The sequence below is a fragment of the Lissotriton vulgaris genome, chromosome 3_1 (assembly GCF_964263255.1).
Source record: "Lissotriton vulgaris chromosome 3_1, aLisVul1.2, whole genome shotgun sequence".
Classification (NCBI taxonomy): Eukaryota; Metazoa; Chordata; class Amphibia; order Caudata; family Salamandridae; genus Lissotriton; species Lissotriton vulgaris.
The window spans coordinates 2,026,260,745-2,026,286,072 of NC_141689.1; the positions used below are offsets into that span (position 1 = coordinate 2,026,260,745).

At 46.4% G+C, this 25,328-nt stretch overlaps 1 protein-coding gene across 1 annotated transcript in view; it reads left to right on the forward strand.

The window, feature by feature from the left end:
- Positions 1 to 25,328, forward strand: part of LOC147728762 (plasma kallikrein-like) — a 507,358-nt gene that overhangs the window by 51,894 nt on the left and 430,136 nt on the right. The window contains exon 4 of the mRNA XM_086962552.1: positions 17,066 to 17,172. Within this exon, the coding sequence (XP_086818678.1) occupies positions 17,066 to 17,172 (107 nt within the window). The remainder of the gene's footprint in view (positions 1 to 17,065; positions 17,173 to 25,328) is intronic.

Here is a 25,328-nt window from a genome sequence, read left to right on the forward strand (position 1 = left end):
ACAGTGAAGAATAGAAATATTCTCTCTCCCTTTGAAGGTAGTGAAGGATAGTTAGTGTGGACTTTTTGTCCATATCGGTAAGGGCTGATAATACACTGCACCTGTCTTTTCCCCACTGATTGATTGTTTGGATTTTGGTTCTCTTGAGATATTCCCTATTTGCAAATAACGAAGAATAGAGATATTCTGTCTAGTCTTTGCAAGTAGCGAAGGATAGGTAGTGCGGACCTTTGTCCACTATTGTTTGAAATCTTTTTGACCGCTATACGTCATGCCTATCTTCTCCCCACTGATTGGTAGTTGGTTTAGCCCGGACCGTTTATTAGAGGTGGATTATCCAGCTCCACTGTAAGGCACCCCTAATAAGGACATGTTCACGAAATATGGACTAGTCGCCATAGCCTATAGTAAACTATGGCATAAAAATACCAAGAAAGATCGAGAAAGTCAGTGGCCACTGATAGGATCTTTTGAGATAAATAAAATAGAAGCTCTAGAAAAAGTCCTTCGTAAACATAAAACCACGCCAACCATGCTCGATAGTCTCGGCATGTGGCGCAAAGAAGCAACGCAACGTAAAAAGAGAGACGAAGCAAAAACAGACAAAGAGCTACGGAAGGCAGCTCACCTAGCTGGTAGAAAACTAGAAGAAGAGATCAAAGAAAGAGAGAGAGTTAAGAAAGAACAAGAGTCCGAAACATCGGGCCAATGTCCTGTTAGAACACCCTCCACACTCTACCCCGAGCTACCCTCAAAGCAGAAAGCTAACGATGATTTATTATTAGGTCCCCCAATCATCTATATGCCCCCTCCATATGCTCCCTCCCATCCTTTAGTACCGCATCCACAACCCCCAAACCCAAATGAATGTAGTGCCAGGGCCTCGGTCTCTACGGCCTCCGCGCCGGCCGAGCCTCTCGTACTAAGCATAGCACCAGCAGAAACGCTAGACGAACCCGAAGCTAAAAGAAAAGATTCCACGAGAATGAACCGCTTAAGCAAAGGTGAACGAGTGGAGATTGATAAAGTAGTGAAAACTCTAGTTGAACGGAAAGAAAGCGAAGAGTATATATCGGATATGTATAATTCATATGCCGATAGCCATAGACAACACTTTGTTGTACGATTTTGCTATCACGCCCTCACTGCCTATGAGGAGAGATACCAGAATAAAAGACCCGAACGCCTTGCGGCCTTGTATAGGAAAGTTGACATTGGAGATGAAAGCGAGTGTGATGTGATGGACCTCTTCTCGCATACGCTTGAAGTTTTCCGCCACCTCACCGAACAAAGGCAGGTAGCTAAAACTATGACTCCTGTAACGACTGAACCCCAAACAGAGAAAATTGACACAATGATGCCTATAAAGGAGGCCGCTACCTACTGGGTCCCCCCACGAGGTCAGGGAACACACAACGACATTAATCATCAAGATGCAAAGGGAAGGGTAGTGTATAACTGGGTCTACCAACCATGGGATCGACAAGACAACCTGACCTTCCGAAAATCCTTGCCAGATTTACGGAAGAACCCCACTGCCTTTTACACAGAACTAGGTACAGCCTTAGGATCGACAATTATGACCCTAGCAGACATCGACTTGCTTTTCGGGCTATGTCTGCCAGCTGATGTGTGGAAGCAAATCCGGAAAGTCGACCACCTTGAACTGTTCGGACATACCTGGATACAACTCGATGGCATAGATAAACAGCGAGACCCGGGACAGAAACCCTTAAAAGCCATTTTAGAACTCCCAGACAAAAATGTCCAGAAATTGAAGACCCTGATCCCAGAAAAGAAGGTGGACTGGTCGATAGTAACGGCTTGCCGCCAGAAACCTCAGGAAGATGTCTCAGAGTACTTCCCCCGGTTCGAGTGTTCTCCGATTATAGTGGCCAGGACATGACCACTGCAACCGGACATCATCTGTTCGTCCAAAATTACGTTAAAGGTCTGCTGCAGGAAGTCTCACAGAAACTGCAGACCAGTGAGAGTAGTTGGGCGACCTCCAAACCCGCGGCTATCCTTCAGATGGCCCAGTACTACGAACATCAAAAGAACGAGAATGATAGGGCATCGGAGAAAAAGAAGAAAGACCTCAAAGAAAGGGTCATGATTGCACAGTTACAAGGGGTGACTATAGGAAAGGAACCCTACAAGGGAAATTATCAATCGAATGCCCCTAGAAACCCACCTCCTAGAGACCGCACGTCCGCCCCCTATACTGGACGGAAGGAATTAGATGAGAACCAGTGTGCGTTCTTTAAAGGATTCGGACACTGGAAGTCTCAATGCCCAGTCCTTCTAGAGATGAACAAAAATAAGGAGGCAAGGGGTTCTGCAAATGGACCGAGGAATAGGGGACAAGGACGAGGGTACACAAATGACACAAACAACGACAGGCCCGGTAGACCGAACACATTCGATCGTCCCCGACAGAACCAGTGGCAACAGACTGACTACGATGACGCTCACAACTTCGCATAGGACTGCCAAGGGCAAGGGAGGGATCCAGTCGAGCTCTATGTTGACCAGCAAGGGCCTTTCGTCACCGCTAAGGTCCTAGGCACAACGTCTCCATTTCTGGTAGACACCGGAGCAACACGTAGTGCGTTATCTAAACGACTGATTCCAAGGGCACCCTTGTCTGGCTCACACGTAACATCAATAGGTTTTGATGGAACGCCCTCCACTAATCCCTTATCCACACCGATCTCTTTTGACATAGAAAATATCACCACTGACATGACATTTCTACTCTCCTCCAACACCCCCGATGCCATTATGGGTCTTGACTTGTTGAAACATTTCCGAGCCACCATTAGATGCTCACCGGACGGAGTTCGAGTCATTCTGTATGACAACCCTAATCTGCTCAGACCTTGTCCCACACGGCACATGTTCTCTATGACCGACGCTGACATATCCCTGCTTGACACATTACCCCCGTACGTATGGGCAAAAACCGATTCGGACGTAGGACGCATGATGATTGACCCTGTGCATGTGACTGTACGACAGGACGCTACGCTCCCAAAACTCCCACAGTATCGGATATCACCCGAAGGTGAGTAGGCATTGGTAAAGATCATCCAGTCCCTAGTGGATGCAGGAGCGGTAGAGGAAGTAGTCAGTAATGTTTGCAACAGCCCTATCCTACCCATTGTAAAGAAGCAAGGTGAGGGAGATGAGAAAGCGTACCGCTTCATCATCGACCTACGAGAGGTTAACAAAGTAGTCGTGCCTCAGTACCCCGTAGTCTCTGACATCATCACCATTCTGACCCTGATTCCATCCACCGCCACCACCTTCACTGTAATTGATCTCAAGAATGCTTTCTTTTCTATCCCCATCCACCTAGACAGCCGCTACCTCTTCGGCTTCACCCTAAAATCCCGCTCGTACAGATTCTGTAGATCACCCCAAGGCTACACTGAAAGTCCCAGCATCTACAGTCAGGCCCTCAAAAGACAGCTTGACGCAGTTCAGCTTCTGGATGGAGTGGTGTTGATACAGTACGTAGATGATATCCTCCTAGCAGCCGACACCACTCCACTTGCAGTCACAGCTACCATCCAACTCCTACACTTCCTCGCAGAGAATGGTCACAAGGTCTCCAGAAAGAAATTGCAATTTTGCCAACCCCAAGTGACATACCTAGGCCACCTCTTGTCCAAAGACGGGAGGAAGCTTACACCCGACAGAATTCAGACCATTTTGGAAACCCCCGTCCCTAAGAACCAGAAGCATGTCCGCTCTCTAGTGGGCCTTACCTCATTCTGTCGACAATGGTTGCCAAACTTCAGCCTTATCGTTAAACCCCTACTTTCCCATCTGGCCAAAGATGTCCCCTTCCCACTCCCTTGGACCCCCGAATGCCAATCTTCCTTCAAGGAACTACAAGCTGCCCTTTGTTCAGCACCAGTTCTAGGAACCCCAGACTACTCCAAGCCCTTCTCCCTCTACACTCACGAAAGGGAGGGATGCGCTTTATCTGTTCTAACTCAATCCATCGGTCCCAAACAACGTCCTTGTGCTTACTTCTCTGCCACTCTTGATCCCGTAGCTAGAGCTTTGCCTGCCTGCCTTCGAGCTGTAGCCGCTGCTGCTGTCTCTATCCGACAGAGTGAAGGAATCGTGCTTTCGAACCCCCTCACAGTGTTAGTACCCCACTCGGTTGACACCCTCCTGAACCAGACTAAGATCCAGCATCTGACTAGCGCATGACTGACTGGGTACGAGTTGACTCTACCGGCTCCCCACATAACATTGAAAAGATGCACCACCTTGAATCCGGCCACCGTGTTACCCCTACCTGAGAACGATCTCAATGTGACTCCTATACGCGACTGTGTGACCCTCACGGACGAACAGACTAGGAGTAGAGTTGACCTCCGAGACACTGCCGTCCCAGAACCAGACGGAGAGCTACGGGTAGATGGCTCATGCATCAAACTCCCCGACGGCACCACCTCAGCTGCCTATGCAGTCACCACAGCCCGAACCGTAGTTGAGACAGCTCGCATTACACAGCGATCCGCACAGGCGGCAGAACTGATTGCCCTCACACGAGCATGTATCTTAGCAGCAGGAATGACAGCCAACATATACACCGACAGCCATTATGCCTTCGGGGTGGTTCATCATTTTACGCTCTTATGGAAGGAAAGAGGATTCTTGACCTCACATGGCACACCAATCTTACACGGAGATCTAGTCTCCGCCCTGACTGAAGCAGTCCTCCTCCCCAAACAATTAGCTGTGATCAAGTGCCAGGCACACAAAAAGGTGACAGACATTGTGGGACAGGGGAACGCACTGGCTGACATCACTGCTCGCCACAAACGGCAGAGAATAGGACGACATCACGCATGTATGTGACCAGGTCACAAGCAGAAAAATGGAAGGACGCTAGAGAGACTATTAGGGACATTCAAATGGCCAGCACACCACATGAATTGACTGAATGGGCACGGGTGGGACTAAAAGACGATGAAGGCTGCTGGCGGACGAAAGACGCAAACAAATGGTTGTTACCCAATTCATATCTGATCCCCATACTGACCATGACAAACTCCCCGGCACACATAGGATCTGCTCCCATGACTGAACTTGTTTCCAGAATTTGGCACAACAACAAAATAGCAGATGCAGCAAAACACTTGGTTCAGCAATGCCTGATATGTCTGCAACACAACCCAGGGAAAGGGACTGTAGTACCTCGGGGAGGATTTGGGGTCCCTAACCATCCCTTCGAAGTCCTCCAAATGGACTACATTCAGCTAGAAAGATGCCACAGTCTGAAATACGTACTTGTCATTGTGTGTGCGTTCAGCAAATGGGTGGAAGCCTATCCCACGCGAGACAATACCGCCATCACTACTGCAAAGGTGTTATTGAAAGAATTCTTCCCACGCTATGGCCTTTGTCGAATATTGTGGAGTGACAACGGCCCCAACTTCGTACTCGAAGTTATCCAACTTATCTTGAAAGGGTTGGGTGTAAAACAAAAATTTCACGCAGTCTTCCACCCCCAATCTGCAGGCCTAGTAGAACGACATAATGCCACCTTGAAACTCAAGCTAGCAACGATAGTCACCACCACAGATCTGAAATGGCCAGACGCCTTCCCACTGGCATTGCTATCAATGCGCTCCACTCCTACCAAACACCACCTGACTCCCTGTGAGGTTGTCTTTGGCCGAACCATGAATATCTGGCCTGCACCAAAGCCAACATCCATCCATGATGTGCCAGACATCCTAATGTCTGACTATCTACATAATTTGACAAAAACACTAACTGTTATCCACCAACAGGTGCAGCAAGCCATACCAGACGCATCCAGGGGCCCCGGACATGACATCCAGCCCAGAGATTTCGTCTTGATTCGAAATTTCCAAAGGACGAAGAGTCTGGAACCCAGGTGGACGGGCCCCTGGCAAGTCTTAATCACCACCCGAACTGCACTCCGAGTGGAAGGGAAACGGAATTGGCTGCATGCACATCACTGCAATAAGATATCACCGACCCTGACAACAAAAGAAGACATGGACCCCCAAGAAGAGCTCCTGAACAAAGACAGACCATCCCTGAGTTGCTACCCTGACACAGAGACACTTGAATTGACAAACTTCCCAGATCCCACTGTGCCTTCCAGAGAAGGGTACAACTTACGTCGAAAGGAGAGCGCTTCGGCCAAGCAAACCACTGACTAAGTCAGACATCTCAGAGCGGTAGCCTAACACTACTAAGGTTATCAGGAGAGAAGCTAAACAAAGTGTGTGGTCTTGCCCGTCACCGAGCCTCTTGAAGATGATGGAAGCTCCCAACAAGAAGATGATGGAAGCGCCCGACATGAAGGTGATGGAAGCAACCAGACGTCCAAAGACCCATTACAAAGACCCAAAGACTGACAAACTGCATAGCTCAAAAACAATTGCCCTTTTCATCGCTCTTCTCTTTTGCCTCCTCTTCATGCCCACCTTCTGTATCATAGAAGAAAGCGCACCCGCCCATGAGAATTGTATACCCACTGTGCAACCCACCACCAAGAGAGAACACTATCTCATTTCATTTTCACCCCAGCTCCGAGAAAGACGCAAGGAATTTTGGAACAATTCATTCGTGCAGTTGCTGCACCAACATAACCTTGCTACCAATGCCACGAACTGCTGGATCTGTGGGCTGCTACCACATGCAACTGAACATTCTATCCCTTTCATTCCCTCACCTTTTTCCGTTCATGGGTCCTGCCTTGCCTGGCTGATACTCTTGCAAGAGAGTTACAAGGACAATGCGACGTCTGGCGAAACCATTTCGCACTTCTACAACGAGTTCTGGCTGAACAAGACTGGAAAAACTTCTGCTCCCTTTTGCCCTTTGACATGCAACACCACCTTTCAACTGAACATCCCTGCGAAGGAACGAATTGAAATGCAGGTGTTCAACAATCCAGCCAGACCCACCTTCTCTTATCTCCGGAAGCGAACTGCCGCCACATTGACTGTGGCCCTATCCGTGGTGAACGTTTTAGGCCTTGTCTGCATTGAAGGTCATGGAACAAAACCAGTGGGTCACAGCTCCTGCCACATCACAAGGGTCTTGCACACGACTGATCCTCCCTCTTTTGTTGCCTCCCCGAATATGTACTTCGTTTGTGGAACCAAAGCCTATACCTGGCTCCCAAAGGGCTGGGAAGGTACCTGCTACATCGCTTTTGTCCTTCCTCCGACATATGTGGCACCAGCAAATCATCACCGACAAAAGCGAGCAAAGGACATTGAACAAGCAGACTCCACTGGAGCGCAGTTCCTAGACGCAGTAAAGGGACTCGTTCCATTTTGGGGCCCGATGGCAAACAGCCGTGCCATCCAACATTTGACACAGGCAGTATAAACAACTATGAACATCACAGCTGGCATCCTAACGAACAACACAGCCGAGCTTCAGGCGGTCCGCCTGGTGGCTCTTCAGAACCGCCTTGCCCTAGATTTGGTTCTAGCAGACCGTGGAGGAGCATGCCGCATCATCGGATCTAGCTGCTGCACCTACGTGCCGGACAATCCGCCCTCAGTCTACAAGGCCATTGAACATCTCCACAGACTCTCCTCAGAGGTTCACCAAGAACAAGAAGGATGGTCGTTTGGGAGCTGGTTTTGGAGTACTGTAAAAGACTGGGGGTGGAGGTTGTTTATGATAATATTGATACCAATTATAATAATATGTGGATTCTGCCTGGGTGTTCAATGCTTGCCGCCTCTGTGCTCACTTTTCGCTAACTGTATCTGCCCTAAGACTCTGAACTTTGAAGCTGAACGAATGAAAGCTTTATAAGAAGTGGAAATCCGTAACATAATGGGGATAGATGCAGACTGACAAGCTGCCTAGATATGTTGAAAAGGGAGGACTGTTAAAATCTAATTTGCAGCGTAAACATTATCGCGCCATCTTGTCCCTTTTCCAGGCCCATACGTGTGCGTAAGCAGCAGCCATTTTGAGTACCATGGCCTCTCTGCCCATTGCCGATTGCCAGCGCGTCTCTCTGACCCCGCAAGCATCCACCGCGCACTGACAACCCCCGCACTCACATGCTCGGGCTATTAACCACCCCTTCAGCGCGGCCCTGCCTCGGAACCACATCCCGTACCAGGCCAACACCTCCCTTCATCCCTTTCATGACCACGGATCCTTTGATAACCCCCTTCCTCCATGCCCGATTGTCCGAACTGATCCCAGGCCATCACCTAGCCCTGCGGATGTAGTTTATTGCTCCTACTGTAAAACTCACCCCTCTTCAAAGGAGCTAAGATTAATCAATGCTTCCACACCATGAGATCCGATCAATCGCACACATTCCGGGAATCGGCGGAATGTCCAGCTGCCCGATAGTCATCACCTATTGAGATTGGGGTGGGGACTTCTACTGTAGATATGTGTGGGAACGGGCTTGAAGCGGGGATTCCGAGGATGTCTATCCTTACATCAAAGTATTTGCAAGAGTGTGCTACATGTAATAAACTGCAATAAAAGCCATAAACCTGTGTATAAGAGGCCAGGCCTCGGAGATGCAGAGAGAGCACCTCGAGACGATACCCTGTTTATCTGATCTGACGTATTCTGTTCCGACAGAATTAAACTTTGTTTCCCGCTTCTCCAGTTTCCAGCGCCTGCCTCTTTATTTGTTAAATCCTGAAATGGTATGAGAGGCGATTAACGCCAAGCAGCGTCTAAAGATTATCTATTGAAACTGCTTTTTCCACAGAGTGAGCCCTAGGCTGAATGACTGCATTTGCAACCTGAGTGGTGGGAGGAGTTAGCACCTGGGCCTGAATAGGGCTGTGCCTGCCTGCCACAATGCTGGCTTCACCTCCTGCTGGGCGGCTGACGACCCGCCCCTCACTCTGAAAGGAAAGAAGAAGCCAGGCAAACAAAGTGCTCATGCAACACCCAGAACTGGTTCAGACCGGGCTCAGGGCCCCCTTGCACAAAGACTTGTAGGGGTATAAGTACAGGACCCCTGACAACAGAAAATTAGATCATCCTGGAATCAAGAAGGAACCTCTGCCAAGGAGAAAGCTGAATCTGAAGAAGGAAGACTGTCCTGCTGTTGCTCTGCTGGACTGACCTGTTGCTTTGCTGCCAAGGAGAGGGGAAGGACTTTTCTGTTGTGCTGTGCCCCTGTCTTGAAGGAATCTCCAAGGGCCGGAGAAGAGCTGGCTCCCTGTTCTTAAGTCCCAGGAACAAAAGGACTTCACCCCCAACTTCCCTGAACTTTGCTGAGAGAGTTCTGTCCTTCCTAGAGTGCTTGATCCAGTTGTGGGGCCTCTGGAAGTTGTACCTGTGCTGGGAAGCTTGAAACTAAGATTGAGAGACTTTTTGCAATTGAAAAGTTATCGCATCGCTCGCTGCGGAGCGCATCCCTGACAGTGCGAGAAGTTTCCCACCGCTAAGAAGGTCGAGATCGCCGCAGCGCCTGTTGCCGCTGTCAGAGCTGTCACATCCTTCGTTTGCGGGACGCACCCGATCGGTGTGGGAAGCCTAACATCGCTGCGACTGTCGTCGCAGAGCCTGTCGTCGCTGGGTGAGATCGCTGCACTGTTTGCTTGCGGACCGCATCACATCGCTGCGAGTGTCGTCGCAGAAGCCATCGCATCGAGGAGCTGCGAGAGAGAAGATCACCGCTGGATCGCGCATCATCGCCCCAGAGATCGTCGCAACTCCAGAGATCATCGCATCGTGCCTTTGCGAGAACAAACTTCCTACGTAACCTACGCACCGGAATCCATACAAGTGGCCTTCCTCCCCATACAGACCGGATTTGTCGCAACACGCCTGCTGCTGCAGCGGGGCTGTCGCAATCCCCTCCTCAGGGTCTCAGGAGCAACGTATCGCTTGTTTTCCACCGCACCAGCTTCCGCTTTTGGAATTTTGTCACAACTAAAGGTACTGTGAGCTAAACGTGACACAACTGTGAACTTTTCATGCAACTGTGGATTATTTTATCGTAACCTAAAGAACTTTTAGCGCAACCTTAAGAACTCTTTTGAAACCATATTCTTGAACTGTGTATGTTGGATTTTTGTCGTTTTGGTCTTGTGTAGTTTAGATTAAATACCTTTATTTTTCTAAACTGTTGTGGGGTCAGTTTGAGGTGTTTTCACTGTGTTACTGTGAGTGTTGCTACAAATACTTTACACATTGCCTCCTGAATAGCCTTGACTGCTCGTGCCTGTGAGAAGTTGGCCTGATATATGATGCTCACTAGTTCTAGTGATCACCTTGTATCAGTCCAAACAACCCTTATGGTGATTGGTTGTAAGTCAACCTTATAGACCAGCTATCCTAGTAGCGTGGACAAAAGCAGTCTTTAGGCTAAACTCTGAATGGCATGTGAAGCCAGCTGTTTCACCACATATAACCCCTTGAATACCAAGTGAAAGGACACCACACAGGTTGTTATGAAAATAAACAGATATTTATTAACTAACATACACCTCTGAGCTCTTTATGAGATCAGAGGGCTAAGCACATGACAATACTTAAAAGGAAATACGAGTTCGCACAATATTTACAAGTGCGCCTTAGGGGCACGACAAACCATATACTCAAAATAATGGAATGCGAGGAAGGAAAGTACTGTATGGAGATCCAGAGGCTGGAGGATCGCTGGGACTACGCTACAAACTAGGTAAGTAAGGAGCAGGAGGCCCACGGGACTCACGTGCAGAGTGGAAACTCTCACGCGGGATGCGTACCAACGTCTATGGATTGTTCAGTTTAGAAAGTTACGGATTCTGGACGAAACCGGCTGGATGGAGGGAAAACAACAGTGGACCTGGACACTAGGAGAGTGAACACAGACTTCAGGACCTGGAAGCTTTAGTTACCTAACCCACAGCCTGCGGGTGCATAGGGCTGAAGTTGCGTCGGGTTTGCTGTGCTGATCTCGGTGATGCCTGAAACAAGGAGTTGCTGGCAGGCAGCCAGATGGAGGAGTCCGGTGGTTCCAAGGATGGAACTCAGTAGAAGAAGTCCTGAAAGGGAAGGGGACAGAGTCTCGGTCACTAGCCGGTGACGGTGCTGGAACCAGGAGGGAACCAGATGCTGTCGCCGCAGTCAGGTGAAGGAAGGGTCACTTCTCTCTGTAGCTGTGCGGACCAGGAGCTGCTCTTCACGACCAGGCTGGAGGCACGAGCTGTCCCACGTAGTCTGCTACTGTTGGCGGTGTCGGATCGTCGATCTGGACAACAGGCCTTGGCTAATGCAAGCCACGCGGTGGAAAAAAAGATGGCGTCTGGTCTGGCGTCATAGGAGTGACTGATAGGAATATATGTGTCCATTTTAGGGTTAGATATAGGGATACTATATCTAAAGCAAAGGGTGATTACACCACCTTGCCCCAACTGATTGATCAGCCAGTTGTATCAGATTTGGATGGCCAGCCAGGGGTGGAATAATACATACTGCAGCCCCTGGTAGGCCCTGGGTGCACCTATGCCCTGGGTACCTAGGGTACACTGTACAGGGGCTGATAAGGTGACTCAGTATCCAATTAGATATGTACCTAAGGTACACGGAATCCATTTTACAGAGAGAGCAGTGGACCTGGGGTCCTGAATAGCAGGGCCCCAGGTCAACTAAGTCGAAAAACCAGCAAAACACCAGGCAAAAAGTTGGGGGCAACCATAGTCAGATATCTACCTTCCTACAGTGCCAAGCTACCTAGAGGGTGAGCAGGGGTTATCTCAGAGGATTTCCTCCTTACCCTGACTAGAATCAAGGGTCCCTATTTGGACACTGGTACCTACCTCTGCCAACTAGAGACCCCCAGTTCTAACACCTATCCACCACTTAAAATGTACATGCATGTTTCATTATACTAATGCAACACTAATCCTCTATGGGTCCCGGAGTAGCGTTCTACTCGCCGAAAAAGCGCTTTGACGCCTCGCCAGGGGTAGTAAGCGCTATATAAATGCAATTACAATACAATACAATACAATATATGAAATTACAGGCCACAAAAAGTGGCTGCAGATTGTGAATGGACTTTTAACTACCAGTCTCTCATATTCCAGTGTAACCTAAGTACCAATAGGTCATGTCACAAAATATTTTGTCACAGACCTATAAGGATATTGAATATTTATTAGACAGGTCACTATTTGCAGCTGCCTGCGATTAGCGAGAAACACAAGGATGGTGGACTGTAAGCAACAAATGACCATAATCCCTTTTTTGAAGCAGCACATGTTCCTTAAAAGAACAGGTTCTGCTTTAAAAAAAAATAAAGGACATTTACAAAGACAGCGGGTCAGCAGGCACTAATCCTTTGGACTGCTGCCTACTCTCAACGAGGTTGCTCGACACGAATCTCAAAGAGAAAAGAGTTCCCCATTGTTAACTATTCATCACCTCCTTTTAGGTGCTGGTAACTTGTCAATGGCTTGAGACTGCATTTGCAGTCACAAAACATTGACACATCTTACCATACTGTGTCACAATTATAAAGGAATGCTGCTTTTACACCCTCTCTTACTAGAGATTCAGAATGTGTTCTTAAACCCATTTTACAAGTCGAAAATGCATTTCAGATGGCGGCCACCACAAACAATGGGTAGTGTGGTGGGTGTAGGGTACGCGCGGGAGGGGTGGGCGAGGGGGTTTAGAATATAGAAAAAGAATAATACCTTTAGGTGCTGGCCGCCTCCAGCGTTGCACTTCCTCTTCTCTTCCTTCCCCCAGCAGACACTGGGACCACGTCACTGACTTCCATCCAATCCCAGTGCTTCTCTCCTGTTAGGACAGCAGCGCAGGGATTGTCCTGATGGGGCTGAAAAGACACTCTGCTCAGGCCAGGGAGTCTGTGGGGGTTTCTCTAGCCCGGCTGTTCAATGCAGTCGGGCTGGAGAAACCTAATTGCGCATGTGTGTTTTGGTTGGCCTGAGACGGTGGTCCAAACACATATGCGCACTTAGGGAGTGCACATAGCACTCCTCCTCCCGTGCCCCACCCTGCCACTCCTTGCACAAGTTGGACCAGAGTCAGCAAATGAAAAATGAAACAATGCCAGAACATCGTTTTATTTTACAATTGCTGGCTCTGAGCCAGGCAGTGGGGTGGCGCTCCTCTGCCAGTGCGGAGGAGCAGCCCCTGTTTGTGACTCACAAAATGTGATTAATCATTGCTAAAAATGATTTTGCATTGGCAAACGGTGTGACTTTGTCTATTACATGGTTTGCAAACACAAAATAGTTTCCTACATCAGTCCCTTAGTGTTTAACCCATTAGCTGCGGCGTTTATTCCGCCGCAGTGCTAAGGGGGAGGGGGGGCCGCGCGGCGCTCCCGTACTTGTGACGGAACCGCTCCGTCACGAGCCTCGGGTCGGCTGTGCTTGTGACGGAACAGTTCCGTCACGGCCCCGCCCGCTTAATAGGACGTGCCGTGCAGGCGCGAAATCTGCGCCGCGCAGGCGTGGCGAGCGGGCCGTGATGGAACCGTTCCGTCACCAGCACAGCCCACCCGAGGCTCTAGACGGAGCGGTTCCGTCACGAGCACGCAACGGGTTAAACAATGTCTTCATTAACTCAAAGTCAATAGTACCTTTCGTCTGTGCCAGTAGGAAATCATACTTCCTGTGGTGTACACTCAAACTAAAATTGGTTTCTGTGCCTGTTGGATGCACCTTTACTGTTCTATTAAATTATATGTGACAGCTATTTTTTTACGGATCTTTTTTTTATTCCAACCATATGGTCTCCGCATTTGTTTTTTCATTTGTATTTTTCGCTATATGTTTGCAATAAAAAAAACAAAAAATACTACAGCATCAGGTTGCAGGGGCTAGATTTATTGGTTTAGCCAATACTTATTATATTTTGATTGGTCATCCCACGTAAAAAAGCATGACTGGCAGAGCAGGATTTCAGATTTTAGAGGCAGATATATGCTGGCCCTTTCAATAGTTAACGCCAATCGACTGCAGAAACACTGATGATATCATTTATTAGTCTGAATGTACCTTGGTGTCATCTGAGGACAAAGAACTGAGCTAAGATACGTGGCTTCATGGATGCCCTGACAATTATCCCCTCTGAGGTCCATGAAGAGACCGTGAGCGCTAGCTGATAGCTCTAGATTTTCCTTTGGTGACAGATGGCATAAAGACCTCATACAATGTTATTTAATTTAATTTAATTTTAATACCCAGAGTAGTGGAGCAATGCATTGCTGTGGAAACAAGTGACCTCGTCACCTTACTATATTTTTCTGGAAACGACAAAGTTATACCAGGGATGGTTCTAACACTCCATTGGGTTATAAAACTTTATTTTCTTTGAAGCTGATTGTCCCTGCTGATAGTCATCCCCATGGAGAAGAAAGTATATCAGTGCATGCCTGTTAAGGGTTCTCTCTCTTCTGTTGCTGATGTACTTGTTTTGAACAGTCAAAGAAACAAGTTGCTGCTGTCTGTGCAAGATTTAGTAAATCCTAATCCCCCATCTCAGCTCAGTGCGAGGGAACTGGAGAACATTGGTTCTGAACCCGAAGGCACCCAGTATAAAGGGCCAGAGAAAGATGCTGCTGCATGTGCAAGACTTAGGGAAGTCCCATGATGTGCAGTGGCACAAATCACCTGGGGATGTCCCTGGGAGGTGGGACTTCTCAGGGAATTGAATTTCCTAATTAACCATTTAAGCTCGCTGACAAGAAACAAGTTCTAGATCCCATTGTGTGCAATCTGAATTCGCTGACCCTACACCATCGGAGCAGAGGCTTGTTGCTGCAAACTGCTGAATAAATCAGACTATATGCTTTCCATCTTGCTACAAGGGTCACAGAGAGTGCCTGCAGGATATTCCAGGTGTTCCTGGGCCCAGAGACTGTGACTGCCTGACTCTTTAATAACCGTTTCCGGATCGGGGGCATAACTCCAGCAAACCCACTATTCTAACACCCAGACTGTTCAGTCTTGGAACTCTGTCCTCTGTGGTTACAATCTGGAAACGGCTTGAAATACACCCATATTTGCTACTCTTTAGGCCAGAAACTTTAAGGCGTCCACTTTATAGATAAGATTCAAGGAAGCCATTAGCAAATAGCCATCACTCAAGATCACTGCCTCATTTGAAGGGAAGCAAATTATCAGCATGTTTTCCGGCATTACATTCAGGAACTGTCAGGTTAACCCTAAGCTGGGACAGGCTGGTGAAAAGGAAAGAGGTGATTACTCAAATGCATCCATCTGGAAGGGCACAAAGGCCATTCACAGCACAAAAAATACACACACACACCCATGTCACACACACGTAATGACTGTGGGCACATGTAATGAAATCTTGCTCACTGGGAGCGTTTAAGCTCAGATATTTAAGGAAAGTTAGGAATGCAGATGTGTGTGTAGTGTAATCAGTGGTGTAACACTAAATGATGATGCCCCACTACAGAATGTGATGAGGGGACCCTGAGTCTCCCATACCTCATAAATATTAATTGGATTTGAGCTAAAGAGGGTCCCCCAGAAGGTTTGGCTCCTCCTAAAGTATTAGACTGCAGGGTCCTGGGTTACGCCTCTGTATGTAAAGTAAAAAATATTCAAGTTTTGAGAGGCTCCTCTTTAAACATTAGAACGAATGAGGGACTGCTCCCCTATTCCTACATGCTTGCCAAACTTCCATTAGGCGGCAATAAGATTTTAGATCACTCGGTTGTCTATGGAGTTCTCTCATTGGCCACATGTACACAAAGAGAGAGAGAGCACAGTCTGAGCTGCATTACAGGTCTCATGCAGCTAATATCTGGTAGATGAAGATATTAAAATACATCATCAGTGATATATATCACACTCAGCTTTATGCACTATATTGCAGGAAATAGATATCTCTACACAAAGAGGAACCTATCTAAAACCTTGCAAAGGAAGGCAGGTGATGTATCCGAGTTAACAGCTCCCTGGTAACAGGTTGCCACAGTGGGCTTCCTTCCCCGTGGTTCCAACTCTTATTTCCTGGCTCTCACAAGGTGACGACAAAAATAACAAAAATAGCAAGATTTGAATTTCCGCTCAAAACAAGTGTCCCACCAGACACCCATGTTAGAATTTGCTGGCCCATATGGACATGGCCTAACACGGCGGAAGAAAAATAGTACTGAGGTGGTGCGGGCAGCTATTCGTTTGTTGTAGCCCCCGGCCTCCTACCCCCTGGGGCTCAGAGAGGTCCTGGGAAATACTGATGCACATGCTTATCAGACCCGTATGGAAGAGCAAATCCCTTGGATACTTAAAGGCAGACATGACTCCGGAACCACTGTACTTTGAAAGACTATGGTGTACACGGGGATCCCGAGACGAATGGAGATCCTAGGGATTAACATGTTGGTGATGACAAGGAGTCCCCTGAATCCCATCTTGTTAGGGAACTGTTGCCCACGTCACAATAGCTGTCCTGAAGATTACCTTGAACCATGGGTCCCCTAGACCATGTGGAATCCCTGGCCATCCCCTGCACTGCTTTGCAGATACCGCAGCGGGGAAATCTTGGACGGGTGTCCATTAGGTACAGTTTCAACCAGGAAACTCTACAGGGCAATGAGGCAGAACAGAATCATCTGCACAGCAGTGCTTGAACTACCATTATAATGGTCACCACCACCCTGTTAATCTCCCATCATACCCTTGAAAGTGAATGGAATTCCTGCCCTTGGCCAAGGTCAAAAACTGGTGCAGATGCGACAGGGACTACACTAGATTATGCTTCTGTCCAACAAGAAATGGTGTGTATACATAAGTTGTCTTCAATTGTATGAATATTGGTTGATGCACAATTTTTCTAGATATGATCCGCTTCAGGTTCTAGTTGCACAGTTTTGGAGAAATTTCCGATTTAAAGGTTGTTAAATTTGTAGACAAATATCATCACGTCTGTCTTTGTTCGCAGACTTTTGTTTCTCTCATTGGTGTGTAAAATGTGTGAACAATATAAAACAATTTACTGGTGATTTTTCCATTTATGTCTTTTCCATTTGCTTTATGAATGTTGAAGTCTTGTATTTTCGTTTCAGGTTTGCTTGTTTCATGAAAGACAGTGCAAGTGGAGCACTGCCTAATATAACGTTGCAAGGAGCAATCTCTGGCCTATCCCGAAAGCAATGCAACATGAAAACAAATGGTAAAACGTTCTTCTTTGCTATTGGGAATAAAATTGCTAAACTTTATTTAGTACGTAGGCTACATGTATTGCTTTGCTTCATAATGTTACTTGAAATATTTTTGTATGCTGTTGTGGAATTACCAACCAGTCAATTTACTGCTTTATGTGCCACTATTTTTAGATCATTCCCCTGTTTAAAAAAATCCCTAAGAAGGGACTCAGACTGGTCTACTTTCCAGTTATAAACCAAGGCACAATTTTAAATACAAAATATGAACAATTAGTGCTCTTTTTGGAGGGGCCATACCTGTTCACCCTATTGTCCAGGAAGGGTTTTAGTCCTAACTTCATCAAACTGATCTGTTTGCTCTATACGAAGCCCACGGCGAGACAAAAAGCAAATGGGTTACTGTCTGACCCCTTCCCAATAAAACGTGGTACCAGGCAGGGATGCCCTCTCTCGCTGCTGCTGTTTGCAGTGGCCATCGAACCACTGGCAGCCAGAATATGCCAACACCATACGGCAAGGGGGCTTGGGTTCACGGACAGAGGTTTAATAATATCAATGTATGTGGACGACATCACGCTATACATCCATAAGCCAGATGGGAATCCTAACCCGGTGTTGAGGGAGGTTCTCCAGTTCGGTGGCATGTCTGGAGTAAATGTGAATTGGGCCAAATCGTCGCTTTTGCCCCTGACCGTTGCTCCACTTAGGACGGAACTGGAGTTTCCATTGACCTCGGCAGATGGATCAGTGACCTATCTGGGCATATGACTCAGCAGAGACACACAAGAAATATGGCGTATGAACTATGGCCGCCTACTGGAGTGGCTGGAGCATAAGACAGCAATCTGGTCCACGTTACCACTGTCTCTGGCGGGCGGAATAGCCATAATCAAATTTATAGTCCTGCCCAAGCTCTTATATTTATTCGCAAATGTACTAATCCCCCTCACAAAAGCATTCTTCAAAACCCTCCACTCCATGATGAACACCCAGTATGGGCTGAGAAACAGCCACAAGCTAATTGGAACTACTGACACAACCGCTTTTGCATGGTGGGCTGGGATGCACCAGGCTTCGAAATATACGCACTGTGCGCAGAAGCTCAATATCTTCACTATTGGGTGCACCCGATCCAATTTCAGTCACATGTGGCAGTTGAAAAGGACGTGGCGGGGCCACTCCACTGCAGGTAGCTTCATATTAACCATATCACAGCACAAACGGGGTGGTGAACACTGTAGAGACGTTGCTATGGGCTTGGGAGGGTCTAAGGAAGGGTACCGGAACCCAATCGCTCTATACGCCCTCCATCCCACTAGCGTACCGCCCACTCATCTCCCCTTCACAAGATAGAGGTGCTATAAAGCGTGCCCACAACATGTGCCTAAACGCACTAGTGGATTTATACCCAAGTGGGTAATTTCTAGAGAGGCTCAACAATTCAGGGGATGCTCCAACGCCCATTCTAGAAATGTGCCTATACTACCAACTCAGAACCATATTCAAAACCCTACATAGCTTGTTTCCAGAGGCGCCAGCCATACTGACATCATTAGAAAATGTATTAACTATCTTTTCACCTCTTAAGTTAGTTACAAGTCTTTATAATTCAACTGAAACAACCGCAATTCTCATCACAGCTCGTGTGCTGGAGCAGTGTCGGGCAGACCTAGGCGCGTCCCCTATGGATGACTAGTGGAACCACTGCTGCTCCCAGCTCAGGCACCTATCACCAAACTACAAACTCATTCATTTTACGTTTTTTACACAGGTTGTACCGAACACCCTTACAGTTGCACAAAATGGGATTGTGACCGAATGCGAACTGTTGGAAATGTACCAAGAACAAACAACTTTTCTGCATTTAGCATGGTCCTGCCCCCCCATATTCCGATACTGAGAAAGAGTATATGAGATCATACATTAAGACACGGGATTCGGACTGCAGTGCACACCGCTAGTTGCTTTATTGGGGCATGTCAGGGAGGACCCCCCTGGAGTGGGTCGACTCACAGCTATGATGTTACTGCTCACCAAACGCAGGTTAGCGATACACTGGGGTGTTAACATGTTCCCTAAAATAGACACCTGGATACACAACATCACATACTGGCAAGAACAGCTGGCGGCCTTCTGGGACCTAATGCCACTAGCGTCTCGACCAAAAGATTGACACTGTCAAAGACCACCCAAATTGCATTAGATACATAACCATCAGTGCTTCTGAGTCGGATGCTGAAACCCTTTTTTCTGGACACAGAAGCCTCTTGTAAGTTGTAAGTTACATTCACCTACAGCACGTCTATACGCAATACTACACAAGCACAAGCCTAGTGCTCTGCCTGGGTAACCTGTTAAGATATTTCAATGTTGCCTAGATGTACTGTTTTGTTGCTTTTATAAACATGTATACTGAGGTATTGTCTTTACATTACATGACAATTCCTTTACAGCGGATTCGTAATACAAACTGTAACATCGTTTAAGCTCTGGTGTATAAAAAGACCTGACATGCCTTGTTGTGCACTGTAATGTGCAGGACTGTAATTTAAATATGGCTTGTAATGTTTTATTCATGTTTAAAAAACAATAAACAAATTAAAAAAACAACTAGTGCTCTTTGGGAAAGTTTCCTGCAGGCACTTCGGTAATTTTGGCCGTTACCGACCGGTATTAGGCTTCCTACATCTGGCCCTAGGTTCTTTTGATCAGCAGCCATCTGCCATTGGCTTGAGACATCATCAATCACTTTATCGATCCGTTCCCAATAGCAGTATATTCTGATTATCGCCTCAGCCCTCTTCAACATCACAGTCGAGACATAGATGAGCAATAGCTCCTCCCACCAAAACAGTCACCAAGACTAAAATCTAAGTTTTCCATATCTCTGTGATGCTTTCCCACCTCTTCCTACATTTTACAGTCATCAGGTGTGTTGCAGCAGGTAAGTTGATAATTTTCAAAGGATATGCTTTATCAGCCCCATGCTTTAGCCTCGTAGGTGAGGCTCAGCTAAAGCAGACCCAGTGGTGCAAAAGACCATTGCATAAGAGCTTCTGCTGCAGAGAAGCCAGGCAGGGACCGTGGGCAAGCACGCTGACTTGCAATGGCGTTCCACTCTTGTTGCATGTACGAAGCGTTTCTCAGCCACAATGGTGAACGTTCCTCTGGAGCGAGGAGCTCATATATAAAGAAGCAGCTGTTGTAGCTGGTTGTTGACTGGATACCAGAGAAGTATGCAGTATGCGAGTCTTCCAGTGGGAGTCTTGTTAGTTCATTGGTTCTGGTCAAGATAGAATTATTTCCAAGAATGAGCAGCATCTTCAGTGTTTTCTTTTATGGAGCAGCTTATTGGTGCTGCAGTGGGAATCAGTTTAAAATAATATGATTTAGTGTCTCTCTCTCTCAGGGCTGATCCCTGTTTCGGGTTTCTCTTCTCCTTGATTGGAATATGCAACAGACCTTGGCCGTTGTATTTTGAGGAGCAAATGATCCCATAAATGATAATCACACCAGTTTGAGTTAGTTTTAAGGGTTTTATTTTCATTTGAGATTTAGTAAAATCTCCTTTTATTTAATCAGTTCAATATCTCATTAAAATAGCAGAATTGATAATGAAAGTATGAGTAGGTCAAAATCATAATAATATTGCATCAATCGCATTCTATAAAGGAAAGAATTCCTATTCTAAGAATGGGTTGAAAAGGTGTGAGAATGAACCCGTGAAGAGTTCCAGTTCAAGAGATAAACGTGAGATAGAGCGTAAAGCTCAAATTCAATTAATCAATAACATTAGAATGTGAAGCGCAGCTACTGACCCAAAGGGGGCTCAAGGCACTGAGGGGGGCACAGCTCCTGGATGTTCACGGAGATTCGTCGAAGAGCCAGGTTTTGAGGTCTTTTAAGAACTTGGAGAGTGTTGGTGTCAGTCGGAGGTGGATAGAGAGAGTGTTTGATGCATTAGCCGCGAGGAGGGAGAACGAGGATCCTCCTGTTCTGGTCTTCATGATGTGTGAAACTGTTGTGAGAGATAGCTGGGCTGAGCGGAGAAATCTTTGGGATGCGTGGAACGAGAGGTGTTGGTTCCTGTAGGTGGGCCCAGTGTTGTGGAGATCTTTGTGGGTGTGGGTGAGAAGCATGAAGGTGATTCTCTTCTCGACGGGGGCCAGTGTAGTGTCCGTAGGTGTTGGCTGATGTGACAGTGGCGCAGTAGGTTTAGGACTAGTCTGGCAGTGGTGTTCTGGATGATCTGGAGTTTGCGAGTGATGTTCTTATTGATCCTGGTGTAGAGTGTGTTGCCGTAGTCCAGACGCTGCTGATGAGGTCGTGGGTGATGGTTTTCCTGTGTTCAAGGGTAATCCAGTTGAAGGTCTTTCGGAGTAGGCGGAGGGTGTGGTAGCAGAAAGAGGTGAAAGCGTTGATCTAGTGGTCCATTTTGAGTTCAGAGTCCAAGATGATTCTGAGGTTGTATGCGTGGTTCGTGGGGGAGGGAGGGTTCCCGAGGGCGGGGGGCCACCATATGTTGTTCCAGGCATTGGGGTGTGAGCCCATCATGAGTACTTCGGTTTTGTCAGTGTTGAGTTGTAGGCAGCTGTTCTTCATCCACCTGGCAACAGCTTCCATTCCTTCTTGAAAGTTGTGTTTGGAGATGTTGGGTTTGTTGGATATGGAGAGAGTGATTTGGATGTCGTCTGCATACGATACAATGTTGAGTCCATGTGATCTGACGATGGATGCAAATGGAGCCATGTAGATGTTGGACTGGGTGGGTCTGATGGAGGATCCTTGGGGGACTCTGCAGGTGGTTGGTGTGGGTTCCGAGTGGAAAGGAGGGAGTCTGACCTGCTGCCTTCTGCTGGAAAGGACTGAGCGGATCCAATCAAGGGCCTTGTTCCGGAATCCTGCGTCGTGGAGTCTGCAAGCTAGGGTGCGGTGTAAGACTGTGTCAAAGGCAGCGGAGAGGTCCAGGAGGATGAGGGCCACAGTCTCTCCTCTGTCGAGGAGGGAGCGGACGTCGTCTGTCGCGGCAAGAAGGGTGGGTTTGGTGCTGTGATTCTTTCTGAAGCCTGATTGGGAGGAGTTGAGGATGTTGTTTTCTTCTATGAAGGAGGCAAATTGACTGTTGAAGGCTTTTTCCATAATTTTAGCCGGATACAGGATTAGGGAGATCATTCTAAAATTCTTGAGGTTGATGGTGTCCACCGAAGGGGTTTTCAGGAGGGGGTTGATCTTGGCGTGTTTGCACTCATCTCGAAGGAGCGGTTGATGATTCGTTGAAGCTCGGGCGATGATGTCTGCGGGTCTGCGGTATATGCTATAAAGAAAGAGTTATGAAACTCAGGAGAGTGCAAAGAAATAAGGCAAAATAATCATGCAGAAGCAGTAGCAACTGCAATAGGCAATGTCGTTCAGAAAGGTAGCAAATCAGCTTCCTACCTTCAGCATTAAGGGCCCCATTTATGAGGTTTTGCCGTGGGGCAGTGTCGCAGGCCTTCCTGCTGCGCTGCCCTGCGGCAAAAAAAAAGGACAGGAATGTTCCGTATCTATCAGATATTGTGTATTCCTGTCATTTTCACCTGTGCCGGCACATAATGGGCTGCAAGGATGCTTGACTAGAGGGGATGAATATTTTTTTGCAGTAAGGCAAACCTTCCTGCATAAAAATATTCACAAGAGGGGCGTTTCTCTTTCAATGTGTGCTGCAAAATGCAGCACACATAGAAAAAGGAAAAACAAAGCGAAATTAAGATATTTCTCCTCGCTGTTCCTCGCTTATGCCTCCCCTGGGAGTAGTAAGTTTTTTGCGCTGCCACAGATTTACAATTTCTTGTAAATCTGGGCAGTGTCACAAAGCTGTGGATGGTGCTGGGAGCACCCCAGCACACCCATTGCATGCCCCTTTAATGCAGAAAATGGAGGTAAAGGGAATGTTATTAATGAGGCAGCATTAAGTAAAAAAAAGTGAATTAGTGCTGCCTCGTAAATATGCAGCAGTCTCCTGCCACACGGAACGACACAAAAATGATATTCTGGCAGCAGAAGGGGCGGCATAAATGAGTCCCGCAGTCTTCAGCATTCAGCCCCAGCAGTGTATGGAAAAGAATAAGTGTAAAAATGGCAATGTGCATAAAGGAGGCAAAAAGTGTGAACCTACTCTAGGAACCTGCATTATTCTAAACAGTCAAAACAAATGTTGCATCTTCTCCTCCTCTTGTCCAATTGGCTCTCTGTATTCTTCTGAAAAAGGCTCACTTCTTCCTTTCCCACGTGCAAGACAGTGAACTACAGACAGTTATCATGAAGCCTATAACTAAATTATAACAGTGACTACATATGAGACTTTCAATTCCAAAACTCCTTTCCCACAAGCATGACTACATTTCTAACCTTCTAATAAAACAAATTGTATGTTAGCTAAACAATGGACTATGCAAAACCAAAACACCAGCTGTAACAAGAAATTATTTTGCACCACATCCCCTGTTATAAAATAAGGGAAAATATGTTAAAAGGTCAACATCTCTATTCAAGCATTACATTCTTGTGTGATTATTTTCATAATTCATCCAATGATAACGTTTCTCGGCAAACATTTCAAAAAGTTATTAATATTAATCAGAAATATTTTCCAGAGGTAAGGAAAGCTTTTCAATTGAAGGCATAGCCATATAAATGCCAACATTTTAAACATTTTATGCATATTTCAACACATCTTGGCAATTCATTTCTGAAGCAAACCAGCTTTAGGCATTTTTTGAGGGCTAGTATGAATAAGTATAACTGCTTACTGTATTTTGTAAATTTTTAAACATCTTTTTGGTTCAATATAAATTGCATGTTAATACTGCACATGTGACTTTAACTATATTATTTTGCATTTTTATTTATTTATTTTATTTAGGGGTTTTGTAAAGCGCATCAACCATATACTGAAAGTTATCACAGCGCTGATATAGCAAGCTATCATTTGTATAGGCATTAGATGGCACAGAAACCGCTCCTGCATGTTGTTAACACCAAAGTTTTTAATTTCTTCCTGAATCTGAAAATCTGAAATGATCTACTGTAAGACACAGATCCAAAGGTAGCCTGTTCCACTGAACAGCCGTTAGATGAGAAAAAGAGGGGCCTCCAGCTCTAAGTCTTTATATTCGTTTTGATTTGGCCAATGTGAGATTGTGAGATCTCAGATGGCGAGGGGGAGTGTAGAATTCCAGTCTGGTTTGTAGGGTTACTGGACCTATCTTATGCAACGCTTTTTGTGCATGGCAAAGTCATTTGAAACTTGATCATTGGCACATGGGCAACCAATGTAGGCTCGCTATACAAGCAGATGCACAACGATATCTGTCTTTATTACATGTCAGCTTGGCTGCTGTATTTTGCATTACTTGAAGTCGATCAAACAAATCATCTACCATGGCCACATACAGAGCATTCCCATAAGCCAGCCTACTTGTTAAGATCGCCTGGACTATTGTTTTCCTCCAATTGACTGGGATCCGTTGAAAAAGTCTCCTTAAGTTTGCCCCCCCCAAAAAGGTAGAATCTCTGATTTTTCTACATTCAATATGACGCAGTGATCTGATATCCAATTTGAAGTCTCCTATAAGCAGTTTACCATCCTTTTCTGGTGTCTTCATGTTCTTCTCATATTCATATCACCAACTCTGTGTCATCCCCATAGGAATATATATATATACATTTCTTTATTCGGAATTTCAGTATTAGAAATCCATAAAAGCAATATTAATACATAATAATGTCTTCCTTTAAAAAATTTGTGAGCATAAAATTTTGGAATGCAGTACAATTTCACATACAAAAATAGGTTTCACAGTTCGTATACAGTACTTTGATTTAAGGAAATTACTTTACAGGTTTTTCCTGTGTCTAAATATGCATTTCAAAAAGTTAAGAACGTGATAGCAGGTGATTTCTGTGTCTAGAAACTGTAAACACAACATGGCAGGACGGCACTGCCTAAAGCCCCAAGATTTTAGCAGTCAATAACCAGAGTTTACGATGTTCATTATAAAATTTACAGAACATGACTGCATGTAGAGTGGATTGTGCTGACTTTTCGTCACAAGGACAGGGGGGTAAAGTTGGATCCCATGCATTTGTTACTGGGAATGCTATTAATCTGTGAAATAGATTTAAT